Source organism: Chiroxiphia lanceolata, chromosome Z, assembly GCF_009829145.1.
Source record: "Chiroxiphia lanceolata isolate bChiLan1 chromosome Z, bChiLan1.pri, whole genome shotgun sequence".
In the NCBI taxonomy this organism is placed as follows: Eukaryota; Metazoa; Chordata; class Aves; order Passeriformes; family Pipridae; genus Chiroxiphia; species Chiroxiphia lanceolata.
Genome location: NC_045671.1, coordinates 22389003 through 22406550, shown reverse-complemented (window position 1 = coordinate 22406550; position 17548 = coordinate 22389003). Strand labels below are relative to the sequence as shown.

The window sequence follows — 17548 nt, the reverse complement described above, 5'->3', positions numbered from 1 at the left end:
GAGGTCTCCCCTCAGCGTCCTCTTCTCCAGGCTGAACAGACCAAGTGACCTCAGCTGCTCCTCATAAGGCTTCCTCCTCCAGACCCTTCACCATCCTCATGGCCTCCATGGACGCTCTCCAACAGCTTAATGTCTTTTTTATATAAGAAAAACCGTCAGAGGAGCGCTGAGAATCACCTCCCTCCAACAACGTGCCACCACCCCGCCGCCTTCCCCGACCAGGGGGGCCCGGACAGGCAGTGCCGCGGGCGGGCTCTGAGGCGCCCGAGCCCGCCCTGACCTACCCCGTGATGGCGGAGGCGGGGCCGGGTTGCCCTGGGAGTGGGACTCGGCGGGCTGAAGGGGTTGCTCCGCGGTATGGGCAGAGCCATGGGGCTAGTAGGGCTGCTGCTCGGGCTCGTCCTGGTGCCCGCCGTGCTGGTGAACACCAGCCTCCGCCACGGCGCCCCGCGGACCGAGGCCGGGCCGGCGCCGGCCGACTGGGAGCTGGCGGCGGACGCCGTCTCTGAGGACTCGCTGTGGCCGCTGCCGCAGTGGCTCCGCACGTCCCCCCGCCAGCTGCAGCTGGCGCCCGGCCGCTTCCAGCTGGTGCACGGCGCCGGCTCCTCGGCGGGGCCGGGCTGCGGGCTGCTGCAGGACGCCTTCCGCAGGTGAGCGGCGGCGGGGCCGCGGGCCGGGGGGCTGCAGCGGCGGGAGCAGCCGCCTCAGGGCCCCGGCGGCGCCTATGCTTCCCCGGCAGGTACTACGAGTATATGTTCGGGCATTCCCGGCGGCGGAGGTGGGGCCGAAGGCCGCTGGCTGCCCGAGCGGAGCCCGAGCTGTCTGAGCTGCAGGTGGTGATCGAGGCGCCGGACCCCGGCTGTGACAGCTTCCCGCACCTCGGCTCCAGCGAGGCCTGTGAGTACTCGCACGGCCGCCCACCGCGCTGCTCCTTCCACGGCCCAGGCGGCACCGTTAAGCGCTGGTTTTCCCATCACGTGTCCAGTGTAAAAGTCAGCACAGTTTTGTTTTTGGGGAACTGGAAAGCACGGGCTCACTGAGGTGGTCAAGAACGTTTTAGAACAGAAGATAATTCCTGCCCTTGATGCTGTGGGAAATCTCAGCTCACAGGGAATCATGAAGCTCATTAGACATGTCGCCTGTGATTTCTGCAGTTTAGCTACCGTACAGGTCATTTAGCTGCTACTGTCCTTTCTAGCAAATAGCATTAGGAATCAGAGCTACTAGCTATGCAATATCCAGTTATGTTTGGTGAGATCTGTGTGTAGTCAAAGAGACCATCCCTTTTAATACAGGGTGTTGAGTGAAGGCTGTCTTTGTTTACCGTATGTTCTTCTTAGAAATTACTACATTTGAATTGAAGCTACTTATACTGAGATATGCACATGGTATTTCCTGTTTTTCCAGGAAAAGCAGAAAGTGTGTGTTGAACTTGTTATTTATCTTGCAGTGTTATAAATCTACTTTCTATCGGTAGGTACCAGAAAGGATTTAAAAACATGGTGTTTATACTGGATTTTTCTGTGCTTCTTTAGTTCTGTGGTTGAAGTCCAGATTGGAGAAGTACTTTAAATAAAGAACTAATTACCAGAGAATTTTCTTAACAGAAATAAGGATGAGTGATAGGATTGCTTTTTGTCTGGGCAGGCTAGCACAGGAATCAACATATTCAATTCATCTAGTTCTGTTTTGAGGTAATCTTCTGTACTAGGGAAGGCAGTTGTTTGGTATCCAGGATACAGATCCTTAGAAAAAGATCCTTCTAATCTTAAGTCACACATCAGCAGCAGGATTAATTCCACTTGACTTGTGATAGAATGTACTGATATTAAATGTACTCAGTGTTTTTGGCACATATAGCTAAATAGTTTTGTGTGCAAGCTTATAATACATTTCAATGCAAATAAAATATAGCAGCAAAAATACTAATGCTTTAGCATTTTTCTGCCACAGTCAGGTTATTGTGCTGCCATACTGTTAATTTGAACTTTGAACTGGTTTGTGAACTACAGATTTTTACCAAAGCTGGTTCTTCTCTTCTGTCACGCAATCTGTCAGATCATATGATCTTTAGGTTGCGTTCTTTAGAACAGGCACAGTTTTTTCCCTCTGTTTTAAGAAATGAGTTTCCTGTTAAAAATAACATGTTTTCCTCATGTAGTAAGCTGAGCTTTCCAGACTTCAGTGAGTTTTTAATTTTCTGGGTTTTTGAAGCTTTTTGAAGGAACAAATTCTGAAAAGTGCTGGTCACTTGATGGTTTGGATGGTGTGGCTCCTTAGTAGAGATAGTATTTATCAGTCAGTGACTATCCTATAAAAAGAGTATTGAATATGTAATAAAAGTACCTACTCTTCTCCCTGCTGAGTTCTTACCTGCTTGTATAAAAGGTTCCAAATAGCTTGTTCTGTATTCAGTTAAGGTATGATATCTGTTCAGAAAAAAAAGCCTGCTCTCTTGGAAATAAATCCGTGACAATTGATCACAATTTACCACAGAAAGACTTGCAGTAGTCTATTAAGTTCTCTTTCTTACCCAGACCTTGCAGTAAGTGCAATCTGTGCTTAGTTTAACATGGAAGACTGAGGTACTTTCTTTGTGTCGCTGAATGGCTTTTTCCTGCTAGTTTGGGTAAATGTTTGAACTGTGTATTATATGACAAACCATTCTTTGATACATACATAGATCAAATAAATCTTTGTACAGCAGTTCACCTCTTTTTTTTTCTCTGCTGTGTCAGATGTGCAATCCTGGTCAGCTTATTATTGCTTTGTTGTTTAAATAATAATATAAATCTATAGATTTATAGAAATAGTGTGTTTTTATACATATATATGTACATGGTTAAAAAAATATTTAAAATATATTAGTTTCTTCTCTAAAATTTACTGAATCACCTTAAATGCAAAACCAAAATTATTTTACCTTTTTTTTTAGCAGTACTTTGTTACACAAAGTTAAGGGACAATTGTTATGAAGTCCTTCAGATACCATTCTCCATTTTACTTACCTTACTTCATCTCCCTGCTCCCATACACATGTCCATTAGATGTGGGGTCGGTAGAGTGACCTGGCATCCTATTTGTGCATCAGGCACAGCATCACCAGCCAGTCACTCTGTGTGGTGCAGCCTCACCTTGAATATTGTGCTCAGTGTGGAGTGCCATAATATAAGAAAGATATAAAGCTATTAGAGAGTGTCCAAAGGAGGGCTGCAAAGATGGGGAAGAGCCTTGAGGGGAAGCTGTATGAGAAGCAGCTGAGGTCATTTGGTCTGTTCAGCCTGGAGAAGAGACTGTGGGAAGGCCTCATCATTGTCTACAGCTTCCTCATGAGGCAAAGAGGAGGGGCAGGCACTGGTCTTTTCTCTGTGGTGACCAGTGACAGGATCCAATGGAATGGCACGAAGCTGTGTTAGGACAGGTTTAGGTTGGATATTAGGAAAAGGTTTTTCGTCCAGGTGATGGTTGGTCACTGGAACAGGCTCCCCAGGGAAATGGTCACAGCATCTAGCCTGACAGAGTTCAAGAAGCGTTTGGACAATGCTTTCAGGCACGTGGTGTGATTGGAGTGTTCTGTGCAGGGCCAGGAGTTGAACTTAATAATCCTAGTAGGTTCCTTCCAATTCAGAATATTCTATGATTCTATGGTCTGATTATTAGCTTTTTTCCTTTGTCATTATACCTTTATAGTTAGTACCTGGCAATATTATATGACAAGTTATATCTCTAATAAAAGTATGTAAGCATAATCTATATGAAAGGAAGGTGAAAGGAGAAGTGAAATTTTTGTGGTTAAGTCTGGCATAGTTACTCAACCCTTATCACCATGCCTTAAAAGTGGAAATATAATCTGTTATGTTTTAAATCAATTGTGTTAAACTTGACTGGAATTTTGGCCCATGTACAATATTTTAACATTGCCATTATTAAGGACCTCACTTGTTTTGTCTTCTTATTTATTAACTGTTGAGTCTCTGAGCAGTAGCTCGCATTATATCAGAAAAACATAAATGAAAAATAATTGCGCACTGCGACCGTTAAAAACAGTCATTTAAAAAACAAAGGGAGACATGGCACTTGAAGAATCTCTAATGCCTGTTAGCATTGGCCTGTCAACTCATGGTTTCTTGAGGAATAACCTTTTTCTTTTCTTTTCCTTAGATCATTTAACTGTAACTGAGCCTGTGGCTATACTGAAAGCTTATGAGGTATGGGGTGCTTTAAGAGGTAAGCTGCTACTTTTCATATAGAGCTGTTTGCTTAGGTCTTACACAAACTTCGTGGCAGACTAAGAACCAGCTGATCACTGAGCTGTGCCCTCATTCAGTATGTCATTGGAAGTAAGCTTGGTCAGGCCAGAAGGATACTCAGATGTTGTTGGTTCGATGTTCCGCATCTCCGATCCAGTGGTGCACCGTAAGTGCACTCTCGCTTGCCTGAAATCAGCCAGGCCAAGCAAACCCTGGGTGCTACAAAGCTCTCTGATCTATAGTGTAAACAGATTATTCTCTGACTGCACCTAATAACTTGACATACTGAACACATTATCATAAAGATCATAATGCTGAAGTTTCAGTCTGCTGTTCTTACTGCAATGTTACATCAACAGATTTTACTCTCAGTAACTTTCTTACTATTCAAGGATTAATTTGCTACCGCTAAGCTGTCGTGATAGTATTCAATATCTGTGTGTAATGGAGAATTTGAATGGTTCTGTCTTCAGAATTTTTAAAACAGTGGTGCTTGAGCAATTAAGGAAACTGCTGAAAAGAAGGAAACTCAGCTACAAAGCATTCTTTCTCACTGTGTGAATGCCTGTAAATAGTTGTGGTCCTGTTTTTAACTAAAACTTTAAGGCCAAGTACTGGGTTTTATTCCACATCCCTTTCTTGGATATTTTTCCAGGTTTGGAAACCTTCAGCCAGTTGGTTCATGAAGATGACTATGGAAGTGTAAGTATTAACTAAAACCACTGTCCTGATTACAGACAAACAGATTCTTTACTGGAGCTTTTCTAGAAACGGCAGATTTACCCGTTTCATTCAGTAACTTTTCAGTTTGTTAACAGATTTCCTAGAAACATTTTCTGAAAAAAAATGTATTTCCTGTTTGAAATGATGAATATTAAAAGGGAGTTCTGATTTTTAAATTTTGTTCTCATAGTTTCTTGTCAATGAATCTGAAATCAATGACTTCCCAAGATTTGCTCATAGAGGAATCTTACTAGACACTTCAAGGCATTATTTACCATTGAAATCTATTCTTACAAACCTGGTAAGTGGGCAGTTTTATATCATTATAATGAAGGCTCTTTGTTGTTGTGTTTTGTCCCCTGAAGTAGGTAGCAACTGGAGCTGATAAGAAAGAAAAACCCACCTCCTCTGGCTGACTTCTAAAAGGACAGAGTGAACTTTGTTAAGCAAAGGTCAGAACAGACTGGAGAGGAATCAAGTAGGCAGACACAATGATTAGTGAATCTGTAAAAGGGGCTGGGATTTGTGGTGCCTTGGATTCTCTGTATTTTTTGTTGCCCAAGCCAGCTAATGTGTTACTTCTTGGAAGCATATTCTGAGACATCTGACTGTCACCAAGCAATACATAGGAGACCTTGCAAGTTCTAGCTTCAGTGCCAGTGATTTCAGGAAAATTCCCATCTTTTCAGTAGCCAGGCTTTGGTAGTCCTTTTCTTAGGCCGCTAAGAGCAAGCCAGTGATTAAGTATTACAGAGCAAGAGAGAAATTTGGAAATGTTCACTGGAAGCTCCTGAAAAGAAAACCCCAGACAAACAGAACAAACAAACAACAACAAAACACAAAACTAATAAAACTTTCTCCAAAAAGCTTATGTAAGCACACTAAGAGTTTTATACTCCCACCTTCATGGAAAGGTAGTGAATTTTTATAAGCACAGCAGCCAAAGCTGTGGGGTTTTCTGTCTTGCTCTCCTTTTTTTTGTTGTTGAAATCCTTTTAGAAGGGATTATTTAGTGAGTTGAAGTGGAGGAACAGGCATTTTCCTGTTTTGTCTGTCTTGCTTCTCCAAAATGAAATAATACTTGAAATTTCCCCTCCGTATTGCAGAACTTTGCAAAACAGGTTTAAGATGGGCAGGAAGAGTACAGGTAAAACCAGTCTTCGTTTCTGAGGTCATCCTTGAACTATGCTCAGAACTTGTCCAATTTTTACTACTTGTTTTATCTTCAAGGTCAGTGCCTGTTCAACAAGTGGTGCTTGTGTGTAGTGTTTCATTTGCAATGGAGGGTGCTTCTCAAGTAGATACTCGTGCTGTTGTTTGTCGTCTTGTCTAAAAAAGATATCGAAAGAGACTTGCATTTCTACCAGTTTTGTGTTTCTGTGACTGTTGCTGTTCTGTTTTCTTTCCTTAAATTGCATCTGTGTCTCTCCAACACATTACTAGAGCTATCTTTTATGCAATTTTGTTGGTTTAAGAACAAGTGTACTTTTCCTCCCACCTCCATGCCTGCTTGAATCCAGGGTAATAAAAAGCATCAATAATCTCTTCACTGACATGTGGTAATAAGATGCTTAGGGCAGCAGTTCACATACCTTTCTTACTCGTGTTCAGCTGCTGTACTGTATTTCCAGGAAGGGCATTGTTCTTTGAGAGAAGAGTGGCTGAGGTAAAAGTCAGGAGATGTAATTTTCTGTGTGGAAGGATGGTATTTGATAGAAATGAATGAAGACGTGGCAATTAAAACTTCTGCAGTGTAATGAAACAGATGAGATAATTTTGGGGAATGGACAAGGTATAAATATCCTTTTGGATTTGGTGGGAGTTCCTGAAAAGATTTTATCACTTCTTTAAACACAGATTGGTGAAAAAAAGAATGGGAGAAATGTGAGAATAATTGTATTGTGGCAAGGGATTAGAAACAGCTGTGTTGCAATCAGTCATGAACAATGTAGAGAATGCTTATTTGGCCTGCTCACAGCACATGTCTTCTACCGACTGTCAAGCTAGCATAACTCAGGGTACATATGTAACTGTCCAACTGGAGTCATAATTCTAAAGTAAGTGTGTGAACGTTGATCTTATCTTCAGTTTCAAAAAAAAGGGAAGTAACGACTGTAATAATTGAACACATAAAGGAAGCACTGTCTTTTGTGGGGAAAAAGCATGGTTTATTTTGTGTGCATTTCAAATGGATTCTTCAGAAATCAGTAACAAGCAAGAATGGATGTACTAAATAGGAATTACAGGAAACTCCCTTATGCTGTTAAGTTTTTGAGTCCAAAGTAGTTATAAAAGTATAAGCCTTTCTGTAAGCTGGAATATGTGATGGTGTATACAGAATTACCCAGAAATGTTCTGAAGTGGAAGAAATTAATGAGTGTTTATAGCAGTTCTTACTACATAGGCGAGTAGAAGAGGGTTAGATCAAGAGCTTGTTGCCAGCAGAGGTGCAAATAGATGGAGAGGAATGAACCAGTAGAGGTGTGTGCTTCTAGGATTCAGTGAAACACACTATGCTTTTTTTGCTTGGTTTGGGGTTTTTTGGTTTGTTTGGTTTTTTCTTTTTTAGCTGTTGCTTTAGGTATGCAGGATATGCTCAGGCATGGACTTTTTTCCCATAGGTTTTCTATGAGAGTGAAGTGTTTGACTAAAGTCTTTTGCATTATTTCTTACAGGATGCCATGGCTTTTAACAAGTTCAATGTTTTCCACTGGCATATAGTAGATGATCAGTCATTCCCTTACCAGAGCATTTATTTCCCTGAATTAAGTGATAAGGTGAGTGAACATCATTGGAGTGGGGTGGGAGGGCTGAAATCCAGTACATATTTAATGAATATAAAATGCAGAGTTTACCAATGATTGAGTACATCTGCTTTGGCTTATTGTGAAACAGTACCACATGACCAGTAATCAGCAAGTCTGCATTTAGGATTCTACCTGAGTGTCTATGTGGACTATTTTCAAATCTTCCTTGGTGGATACATGGTATATGGCCTTCCTAACTCTTCTGTGCAGATTTTCTTAATGATCCTCAGTGTTTGCAGGACTTCAAACAGTAATGATATGCACATAAGTAGTGAACACTGCTTGAATTTCTGGTGGTGGGTTTTTTTAACTGTTAGGCTTTCTGCCACTCAGATGTAAGAGAGTTTCTTGCCAGATTTAGGTCTGGAACCACTGCAATAATACTTTTGCCTTGTCTGAGATCTAGTTAACTTTACAAAACACAGCACGCCTATAAAGAGGTACGAAAGTGAGAAGTTGTTTTTTAAAACAAATGCAGTGCAATGTGTCTCTTTATTTCTAGATTCATATCAGGCTTTGTTAAATTAGTTGAAAGTCATGGGGTTCTTGCTCAGTCATGGTACATAGAAACCAAATCAAACATGAATACTTAAGTAGACTAAGCCTAAGTACGAGATTACTGGTTCTGTTTTAAAACGCTTGCTGGATTCTGACCCTTATGAAGATTGTGTAGGCAGTGCTTGAGCAGATGCCATGAAGAATTTTATAATTCAAAAATTGCAGATGTTACACAGTGCAGTCAGATTATTTTTCCTAGTAATGGCTATGGAATTCTGTCCTATGCTCCACTGACAGCTGGGGAGAGGAAGATGGCTTTTGTCTCAATAGCCTCCTCTTTGAAAATCTTCTTGTTTGCTATTACGTTTTTTGAGTAACTCAGCTGTGGAAACCATTTCCAGATAAATGAAAGCTTAAGGTGCTACTAGTCATGAAGAGTCATGACTTCTTACATAGTTTGGGTCTTTAGCAAGCATCTGTTTCACCAAACTGTAGTTGTCTGGGTCATTTGTCACATTTTTTGGGTGTGAGGGAATAACACTCAAATTCAGTGTCATAAAACAAACACTCCCCGATACTAAATTGGTCACTATATAAAAACTGAAAAGCAGAGGTGTTGGAAGAAGACACCATTCTTTCTGACTTGGCAGAATTTTTCCATTAGTCTTGCATGTTATGTAGCTCTGTGTTTCAGAGGTAATGGGAAAAAATAACTTGCCTCTGTACAGAAGAGTTGAAAACTGTATCTTTCAGAAATCTGACAGAATAGAAACTAGCTTTTCTGTTTTCTTCAGTAACTGTGAGCTAAGGAGGAAAGAGTGGTCTTCTCAAGGAGGTCTGTCTCAGTGTTGTGAAGTTGTTGGTTTGTTTTTTGATTGGTTTTTTCTTCTCTCCACTAGTCAGCCAAAAAGTTCCATCAGTGCAGTTGCACATGTGATAAACCAGAAAAGGCTAACTTATAATGTAGACTGTAGAGCAGTTTTACAACACTTTAGTCCAGATTTTGTGAGCTGCTGGTATAGCGTTTTGTAAACTGTCTCTAAATGTGAGTTATTTTACAGGGAGCGTACTCCTGTAATCTCATCTATACTCCTGCTGATGTCCGTCTGGTGATTGAGTATGCCCGATTAAGAGGCATTAGAGTTATCCCAGAGTTTGATACCCCAGGACACACGCAGTCTTGGGGAAAAGGTATGTCCAAGAAAGTATTGTTAAGAAAGAAATTGTTAAGAGATTGTGGTGAGTAGTAGCAAGCAAATGGATTTTTTAAAAAGTAGTCAATAAAGTGCTTTGGAAGGCCCCTGATAAGAGGTAAGGAAGGGGCAGACTCTGTGATGTCATGACCTTTACTTTTTACAGGAACTAAAATGAACGAAGAAAGTTGACATGTCCTGTGCTGGATGTGTGTGCAAAAGTACAGATCTATTCTGCCTTAGACTTTATGTTGTTGATATCTCCTGACTCAGTACTCTAGTTTAGAATAATAAGGCAGTAGCTAGAAATAATGAGTTGCTGTCTGGTGTAGAGTAGATATTTCTGCTTTGGGAAGGTTCTTTCAAAGTGATTGACGTTTATCTCTTAGTAGAGTGGTAATCTGCCAGTGTACAAAACACAGCTAAGTTGGATACTTCTTCACTCTCTTACCTTCTTGGTCTCACAGTAATAATTCTCTTGATGCAGAATGCTGGTGTTTACATGTACTCAAGGACCAGGAAACCTTGTGCCTTAATTCAATGTGCACTGAATGCAATTTCACTGCAATTAACTTAAGATGGTCTTGGCCAAAAGTAAAGATGTTTTTAGTGCCTCATAACTTTAGCTTTAGCAACGGAACAAGTCTTGTATTCGTCCTGTAGGGCTGTGGCTATAATGTTGAAAGATGTCTTACGCTCTTTCTCAGTAATTCAAAATGAGAAGGAAAGGAACAAGGCAAACCCCAAATTTGCTAAACACACTCTTTCTGAATCCTTTATCTCAAGTGGTCTTTGCACTTACAGCAAACTATTAAATCACTGGCTTGCCTGGCGATATGTGGGGGTTCTACATTCATTTGAAGAGCAAGTTGATCTCCCTTGCCTAAAATCAAGTGTTCTTGATAGCTTCCTGTACAGTTTTTTTTTATGTGATGCACAGAAGCTAGTCCTGGCTTTGCTTATGAACTTGGGTGGCTATGCTTTGCTTGCATTCAAATTTGGGATATTGGAGAGAAGTCTTAATGCTTGTGAGTAGGGTAGTAGAAGCAATTTAGCACTAGGGCCTCATTTGGGGGAAATATGCTCAGACTAGGAAACACACAGGCAGGAAGGTGCTGCTGCTGCAACTATGGTGTACTAAATAAGCTGGATTTAGGTATCTCCAACCCACATACAATAACTCATTCCTATTTAGTTATCATGGCTCATGTTGCTTCAGATATCTTGACTTGAGAACCACTGCGTAGTTTTGATCTCTGTTCAGCCTTCCTTTCTTGTGTAAAGGTAAATTCCTAGGAGAGTGAGGTAGGACATCTACCTTGAGCTATATACCTCACACCTACTTAGATGTTAGCAAAGCAGAGTAATAAAAAGAGGAAAGAGGCCTCTGAAGCATACTCATTATGCTTGGCTTTCTTCTAATTGGATTCCTTCCTAAATCCATTAAAGTTTTTTTTATTCAAATAGTCATCCAAATGCTGTTTTTCAGATATAGTGTTACATGTTACATAAATTAGTGTGTGTTAAATCACAAATCTGAAAGTCCGAGTCCTAATTGCCAGTTAGAGGGTTCTTCAACCTTGTCCAAGTTGTTTTATTTCATTCTGTCTCTATTTGATTATACTTGGAATAGGTAAGCACTTAAGTCATGAATATTAACCTTTTTAATATGGGTAACTGCTTCTTCCTGCTAGTAAAGCTAGCATAGCAACATGGAACTGCATGTCCTCTATTAATTGTTTTTACTAGGTCAAAAAGATCTTCTCACTCCTTGTTACAATGGAGGACAGCCAACTGGGTCCTTTGGACCTGTAAATCCTATTTTGAATACAACTTATGACTTCATGACTAAATTCTTCAAAGAGATCAGCAGTGTGTTTCCAGATGCATACATTCATTTGGGAGGAGATGAAGTGGACTTCAGTTGCTGGTATGGTGACAATTCAAAGAACAAGTATCTAGTGCTTTTTAAACTTATCCACATCCATTTATTATGGAACTCAGTTGCATGAGGCAGTTTTCACTGCATGACCAAAAGATCTCCACTCCTATCTCTATGATTATCTATAAGCAGAGCATTTGTGATTCTCAACAAGCAAGAGATGTTGTGCGGAATTTTGCTTTGTCTAGTAGTTTCACAAATGGTCAAGTACTCTAAAGGATTTCTTTGTGAAAATTAACCTGGCAGGAAAAAGAACTAATATGATAGAAAAGTACTAGATAAGATAATTAACATTTAAATACTGATTCTTTTGTGTTTGTATTTAAAGTGTGACATGTATCAATAGAGCTCTTTAATTTGTTTGTGGATTTTGAATATTTTGGAGTCTCTTTGCTGGAGTAGCTGATAGTACAGAATTTGAACATTTTGATGATTCTCTTTAAACATCAAGGATTCCCTTTAAACATCAAATCCAAACGCTCAGGACTTGATTTAATTTTTATAGAGAAAGAAAACTTCTGACAAATGCTTTACCACAGAAGTGCTGGTTTGCTCTTGTGGTAAAAGCACAAAATTGATGAGTTCCCAGACCCGCTGACAGCCTTCCCACTAAGTCACAGAGATGCCAGGAACCCCAGAGCTCTTAAGAGTTTGAGGCAATCTGCCAGAGACCGCTTCAGAACAGGGACTCCACTAGTTTTACCAGAGAATTAGGACTATTGGCTTTACTTCAAATCAGGATGAAACTGTTTCAAAATATCGAAGTTGTGTTAGCCTGCTGCTTCTGCTCTATTTTGCATTCCAGGCTATGGCATGCCAAAGGCACCATCTAATGCTGTGCGTAGGTGGAAATGTTTGGGAAATCTGGTTTAAAACATAACAAAAATAATCTTTTCTTTAACTTGTTTCCTTGTTATTATTTAAGGAAATCTAACCCTGAAGTGAAAGAGTTCATGAAGAAGCAAGGTTTTGGCAGTGACTATGCTAAACTGGAATCTTACTATATTCAGAAGTATGTTAGTTTTTTTTATTCCTGCTTGCTTTTTCACAGTCACTATCTGAGGGTGGCATTGAGGTGCAGATACTAAAGCTGATGTAATATCTATATTGTTTTCAAAAATCGGCACATGGGGGTCTACCCACTTTAATACATCAAATGTAAAGTTCATAGCTTTAAAATGTGGGATACATCAAGGATATCTAGGCTAGTTCTACACACACTATGAATGTATTGGATATCTTAAACTACATATCTGCAGTAATGGCAACACACAGGGTGTGGAGGAAAAGGTTTTGCAGCCATTTATTTGGCTCCTTCTTAAATAACATGGATTTAGTCACTGTGTACAAGTTGCTGGTAGTTCTGAACATCAGTTTGTGTTACTGCACACACACACACATGTTATATGCATGGACTTCAAGAGCACTGAAGGCCAAAACCAGAACAACATGCTTTTTCGTGGTACCCTATGCAGTGATGGGAAATGTCAGATGTGCCGTAGGGTAGAAAACGTTGCTACTTCAAGTGCCGGTACTTATTGAAGTTCACAAACCCGATCTTATTTCTAAATTACAGCATTTTGGACATTGTTTCCTCCTATAACAAAGGACAGATCGTCTGGCAAGAAGTGTTTGATCACAAAGCACAGGTAAGATGGGAAAATTAATAAGATACTTTTGTATAACAGCACAATATTGTGGGAGGCTTCCAAAGTAGGCTACTAAGTAGGTCTGTTTGTGTTTCTTAAAAGTTAAAGCAAGTCTTCTGACATAAGCAAGTCTCCCCAGGTGTGAGGCCTCCCTTGAAATTACCATTTGTTAACCATGTAAAATAGGTGGGACAGGAACACCAGCATTGAAGTTCTTTCTGAAGGTAAACACAGTTAATATAATATGTTTTAAAGCGTTAGAGTAAAGGGTAGGGAAGTTTCTAGGAGTTTCCTTTTTCCCCCCCCCCTCACACAACTGTGTGTCTGATCTAGTAACACCAGATGCTTGGCTTTTAAGAGCTGGTCAGATATGGGGTGCATGTAGGAATCCTCTTAGAGCATTAACTGTCTGTAGTATAACCTAGGCTTCACTCAAAAGAGCTGTGTTTAAAACCAGCAAAGAGATAGTTAGCTTTAGACTTCAGGGGAGATGACCACAGGTAGCTTCCAAAATGTTCCTCTTCAAAACGAAATAGCCAGTTTTGAAATTCATGATCCTTTTTTCCTGATAACAGCAATTAGGATTGTCATTAATGGCTTTGTTTTTTTGGGGGGGGGGGGGGGCGATCGGGGTTGTTTGTTCTGTCTTACCCCCTTTTAGCTGAAACCAGACACTGTAGTTCAAGTGTGGATGGCAAACAGCTATGCTCATGAACTGAGCAGAGTCACTGGAGCTGGGTTCCCCGCTGTCCTGGCTGCACCCTGGTACTTGGACTACATCAGTTATGGGCAAGACTGGAAGAAATACTACAGTGTTGAACCACTTGACTTCCTTGGTTTGTTACTTTTTTTATATGCATGTTCTGTGCATGAAATTTTTTGGTTTATAGTAAGATGTAAATGGAAAGAATAAGGCTGTTTAGAGGGGTCATTCCATCACTGTGATTGTAGTGTAATCAAAGGAATTTAATGTCAACTAGAACTCTGGGAAGTTCTTAAATTTAAAAAAAAAAGGGAACTTTGCATTTCTCACAGGGAAAGGTGTTACCTTCCTCAAGATCTGATACTGGTGCTTGTGTGAGACAGGATGATGGACAAGGTGGGCAGGTGCCTCATACTTTAGGTGCAGAGTTGTGCAGAATGGCTGCTGGTAGACATATGTTAGCAAGCTTCTAGAGTGTGAAACTGTTTTATAGAAGACATGTTCTCTCCTTCTGTCTAAAGGAAGGTTATGCTTTCCATGGGGCTTTTATTTTGGGCAAGGTAGGTCTCAGAGCTGATTAGGGAGAACACCTGACTAAGTGGTTTTTTCAAGGAATGTTCTGCATGTGATAGAATGAACAGTTTCCATCAGGACTGATATCCCTGAGGAATGTCAGGAGGCTGAGGAATGTCTTCAGGGGATAAAAGGTAAAATACTTTCTGAAAGAGAGAAGAAGTGGCTTCTCTGGGCAAACAGCCTGGTGGTTCTCACATTCAGTAACAAGACTACTAAAATGTTAAGTTAGTGCTCAGAATAGTTTTATATGACCAAACAAACAACTGAACATCAATCCTCTCTACGTATTAGAAAATTAAATTGTTGATATATTCTCATCTTCTGGAAAAATAAAAATTCTGACCTTTGCTTTGAATTCAGGCTCTGAAGAACAGAAGAAACTTTTAATAGGTGGAGAAGCCTGCCTGTGGGGGGAATTTGTGGATGCAACTAACCTGACACCAAGATTATGGTATGAACTGCTTTATCATTAGGTTTTCAAAAGCCAGCTACAAGGATCTTAATTAATCCAAGAAGACTGTATGATAGTGGTGACAGTGCTCTGTGCTAAACCTGAGCAGCTATAAAAAAAATTTTATCTATTCTTGGTTATAGACCACACCTACTCTAAAACTTAGTATACCTTTACAGGCCTCGAGCAAGTGCTGTAGGAGAAAGACTCTGGAGCAGCAGGAATGTGACCGACTTGCAAGATGCCTATAGAAGGCTGAGGAATCATCGCTGCCGCATGCTCAGGTAAGATTTAGTGGCTACAGTGTATCTTGGTTCTCATGTCTTATACCCAGTGGAAGAGAAATACAGACCTGAAGTGCTGACCTGGAAATGAAGGGAAGAGAGGTAGTGTGCTTTGTATCCACAGAAGAGGAAGAAAGATGCATTAAGATAGGAGTTCTAGACAGTTTCACAACTAACATTTAGGTTTTCCCAAATGCTGGTGCATAGTTGGACTGCAGCAAGAATGAAACATGCCATTTTATTTCTCTACAAAAGTTTATGACAATTATTGAAAATCTCGACACTGTGTGGAAGTATTTCAAGGTAGAAAGAAATCAGCCTTTTAGAGAACAGGATACAAAAGCAGTTATAGTCAGCACTTAAAACTGAAGCACTCTGCTTGTATTCCTGTAGGTGTCTTAAAATGATTATCTGTTTGAATCACTGGCATTTAGCTTACAGTACACACTAGCTCCTTAAGAGCTAGTGAGTGACTGAAGGACTTGTAAGTTTTGATTTGTTGGGTTTATTTCAAGCTGGCTTAACATAATGCTTAGGAAACAAGCTATGTGTAAATTGTGCTATCTTTCTCGGTCATGAGAAAAATAGATACATTGAGGGAGTTAACAAATACATGTTAAAAACAAGATTAAAGGGCTTTAAAAACTTATGCCCTATTACTTAACAGGATGGTGCATCTCTTGATGGGGCTCAGGGAAAACACGAATACAACTGAACAGTGACATGAACAGTGGCTGTACCACTAAGATTTGGGGTTTACAGTGAACTAAGCCATGTTAGTCCTGGACCTGGTAAACTCTAGTGCTGCATCTCCATCTTCTTCCTTAACACTGGTACTTGTATTGCTGTATAGGGAGCTGGCTGGCTGATGACAGCTGCTCTCGTGGTGCTGGCATGAGAGATGCAGGGGCAGACTAAGCACTACTCCCTGTACTTACTGCACATTTTAGCACCAGAAACTAGCTTAAAGAAAAACTGCTTTGCTGCCTTAGGGTGAACTATTCCTGTTAGAAACTGACTACCTTAATAAAAGGACATGTCCTCCTGAAAATTATTCTTTTGATACAGGTTTTGAACAAGAAATACACTAGAGAAACCATCCCCTTTCCAGTGATCAAATGAGCATTCCTTAGAGCTGCAGTTCTGTTGCCTTTCATGTATACAGAGCCTCTTTAGAATTGTGCAGACTCAAAGAGATGATTTAATATCAGGCTACTGTAGTCTTAGTGTGTGGGAAAAGGATGGTGTTCCTACTTATGTTTTTATATATGGTGTATACATAGACCATGGCAATTGTAGAAGGCCAAGGAGACTTTACAAGCAGAATGAACAGCTCTGGCTTGCTCTGCAGCTGGTTATGAGGGAGTGAGGGAATGGGTGGGTAGCACTTTGTAACAGCTCGGTTGTGGTCACTGGAAGAATAACTCTGCCTATTGAAGGTTGAGGCCACTGCTCTTGAAATAATACAGTGAAAGCAGTAGCTACTATTCAGATCTAAATTCAACCTCCCCTAGGACACAGCAGCCCAAACTGAAATGATAATGGGAGAAAGGATACAAAAAGGTGGGCATCTATTTTAGAGGCCTAGACCCCAGCCCTGTCTTTACTAAGTAGAGTAGGACTTGCTTAGGTGCAGCAATAGTTCAACTGAGGTAATCCATTATTCAGTTTCTTCCACTGCAGCACTTTTAAACACTAGTAGCAGTAGTATCTAGTCCTTAAATATTCAAGAAGCAGAATTTTGACTACAACTTCTTTAACTCTGAAAATTCTTTTTATCCTATCATACTGTACCATCATAAACTACGAGGGCTTGGTAAGTTTGTTTTTAAAGCCACATGAGAACAGACTAATTTATGATCATGTAAGCTGGAAGAAATCCTGGCTCCCCCCAAATATGAATGAAAATTACATAATTAGAGCTGCATATGGAGGAAGCATGAGGGTTGGGAGCAGGGGGAGTGTGCAAATGTCAGTTGATTTATATTTGCATGTTCTTATAACTTCTTTTCAATAAAAGCTGTAAATTTTGCATAACATCAAGACAACTGGGTCCTGAATTTATGCTTGTCAACACGTTTGCTAATAGCTCAGTAGCTCTGATTGAAACAGAGAACTGAAGTACAATTAGAAGTAGAACAGGGCCCCTTTTCACTCCCTACAGAGGCCATCTGTTATTTCTTGGACATAGTTTTGTTTATAGAATGGAGTGCTAGTATCTCTCTTCCTGCCTATACAAACAGCCAGTTGTTTGATTATAGTCATACACACTCCACTTTATTTTAACAGCCGTGGCATAGCAGCCGAACCGGTGTTTGTTGGATACTGCGCCCATGAAGCGAGACGGCCGTAACTGCTGCAAAGACTTCTCCTCAACAACCTGAAGTGCCTCTGGGGTATGAATATGTATTTGAATCAAGATTTAAAATTTTCACTTTTAAAATAAAATTGTTTGATAACCTTGCTGGAGTA

General features: G+C 40.4%; 1 protein-coding gene across 3 annotated transcripts; it reads left to right on the top strand.

Moving 5' to 3' along the window:
• Window positions 1–295: 295 nt before the first annotated feature.
• On the top strand, window positions 296–17539 carry HEXB (hexosaminidase subunit beta). 3 transcript variants are annotated; one of them, XM_032674791.1, is made up of 14 exons: window positions 296–650; window positions 740–897; window positions 4162–4227; window positions 4906–4952; window positions 5164–5274; window positions 7649–7750; window positions 9340–9469; window positions 11221–11401; window positions 12339–12425; window positions 12990–13062; window positions 13724–13898; window positions 14702–14792; window positions 14972–15076; window positions 17366–17539. In XM_032674791.1, the coding sequence occupies exons 1-14, from the start codon at window positions 358–360 to the stop codon at window positions 17427–17429; spliced, it is 1683 nt and encodes a 560-aa protein (XP_032530682.1). In that variant the 5' UTR covers window positions 296–357; the 3' UTR covers window positions 17430–17539. The 3 variants fall into 3 exon arrangements, with proteins under 3 accessions (XP_032530682.1, XP_032530684.1, XP_032530683.1); XM_032674793.1 differs by lacking the exons at window positions 296–650; window positions 740–897; window positions 4162–4227; window positions 4906–4952; window positions 5164–5274 and adding an exon at window positions 5407–5425; XM_032674792.1 differs by lacking the exons at window positions 296–650; window positions 740–897; window positions 4162–4227; window positions 4906–4952; window positions 5164–5274 and adding an exon at window positions 5466–6991.
• Window positions 17540–17548: the final 9 nt, after the last annotated feature.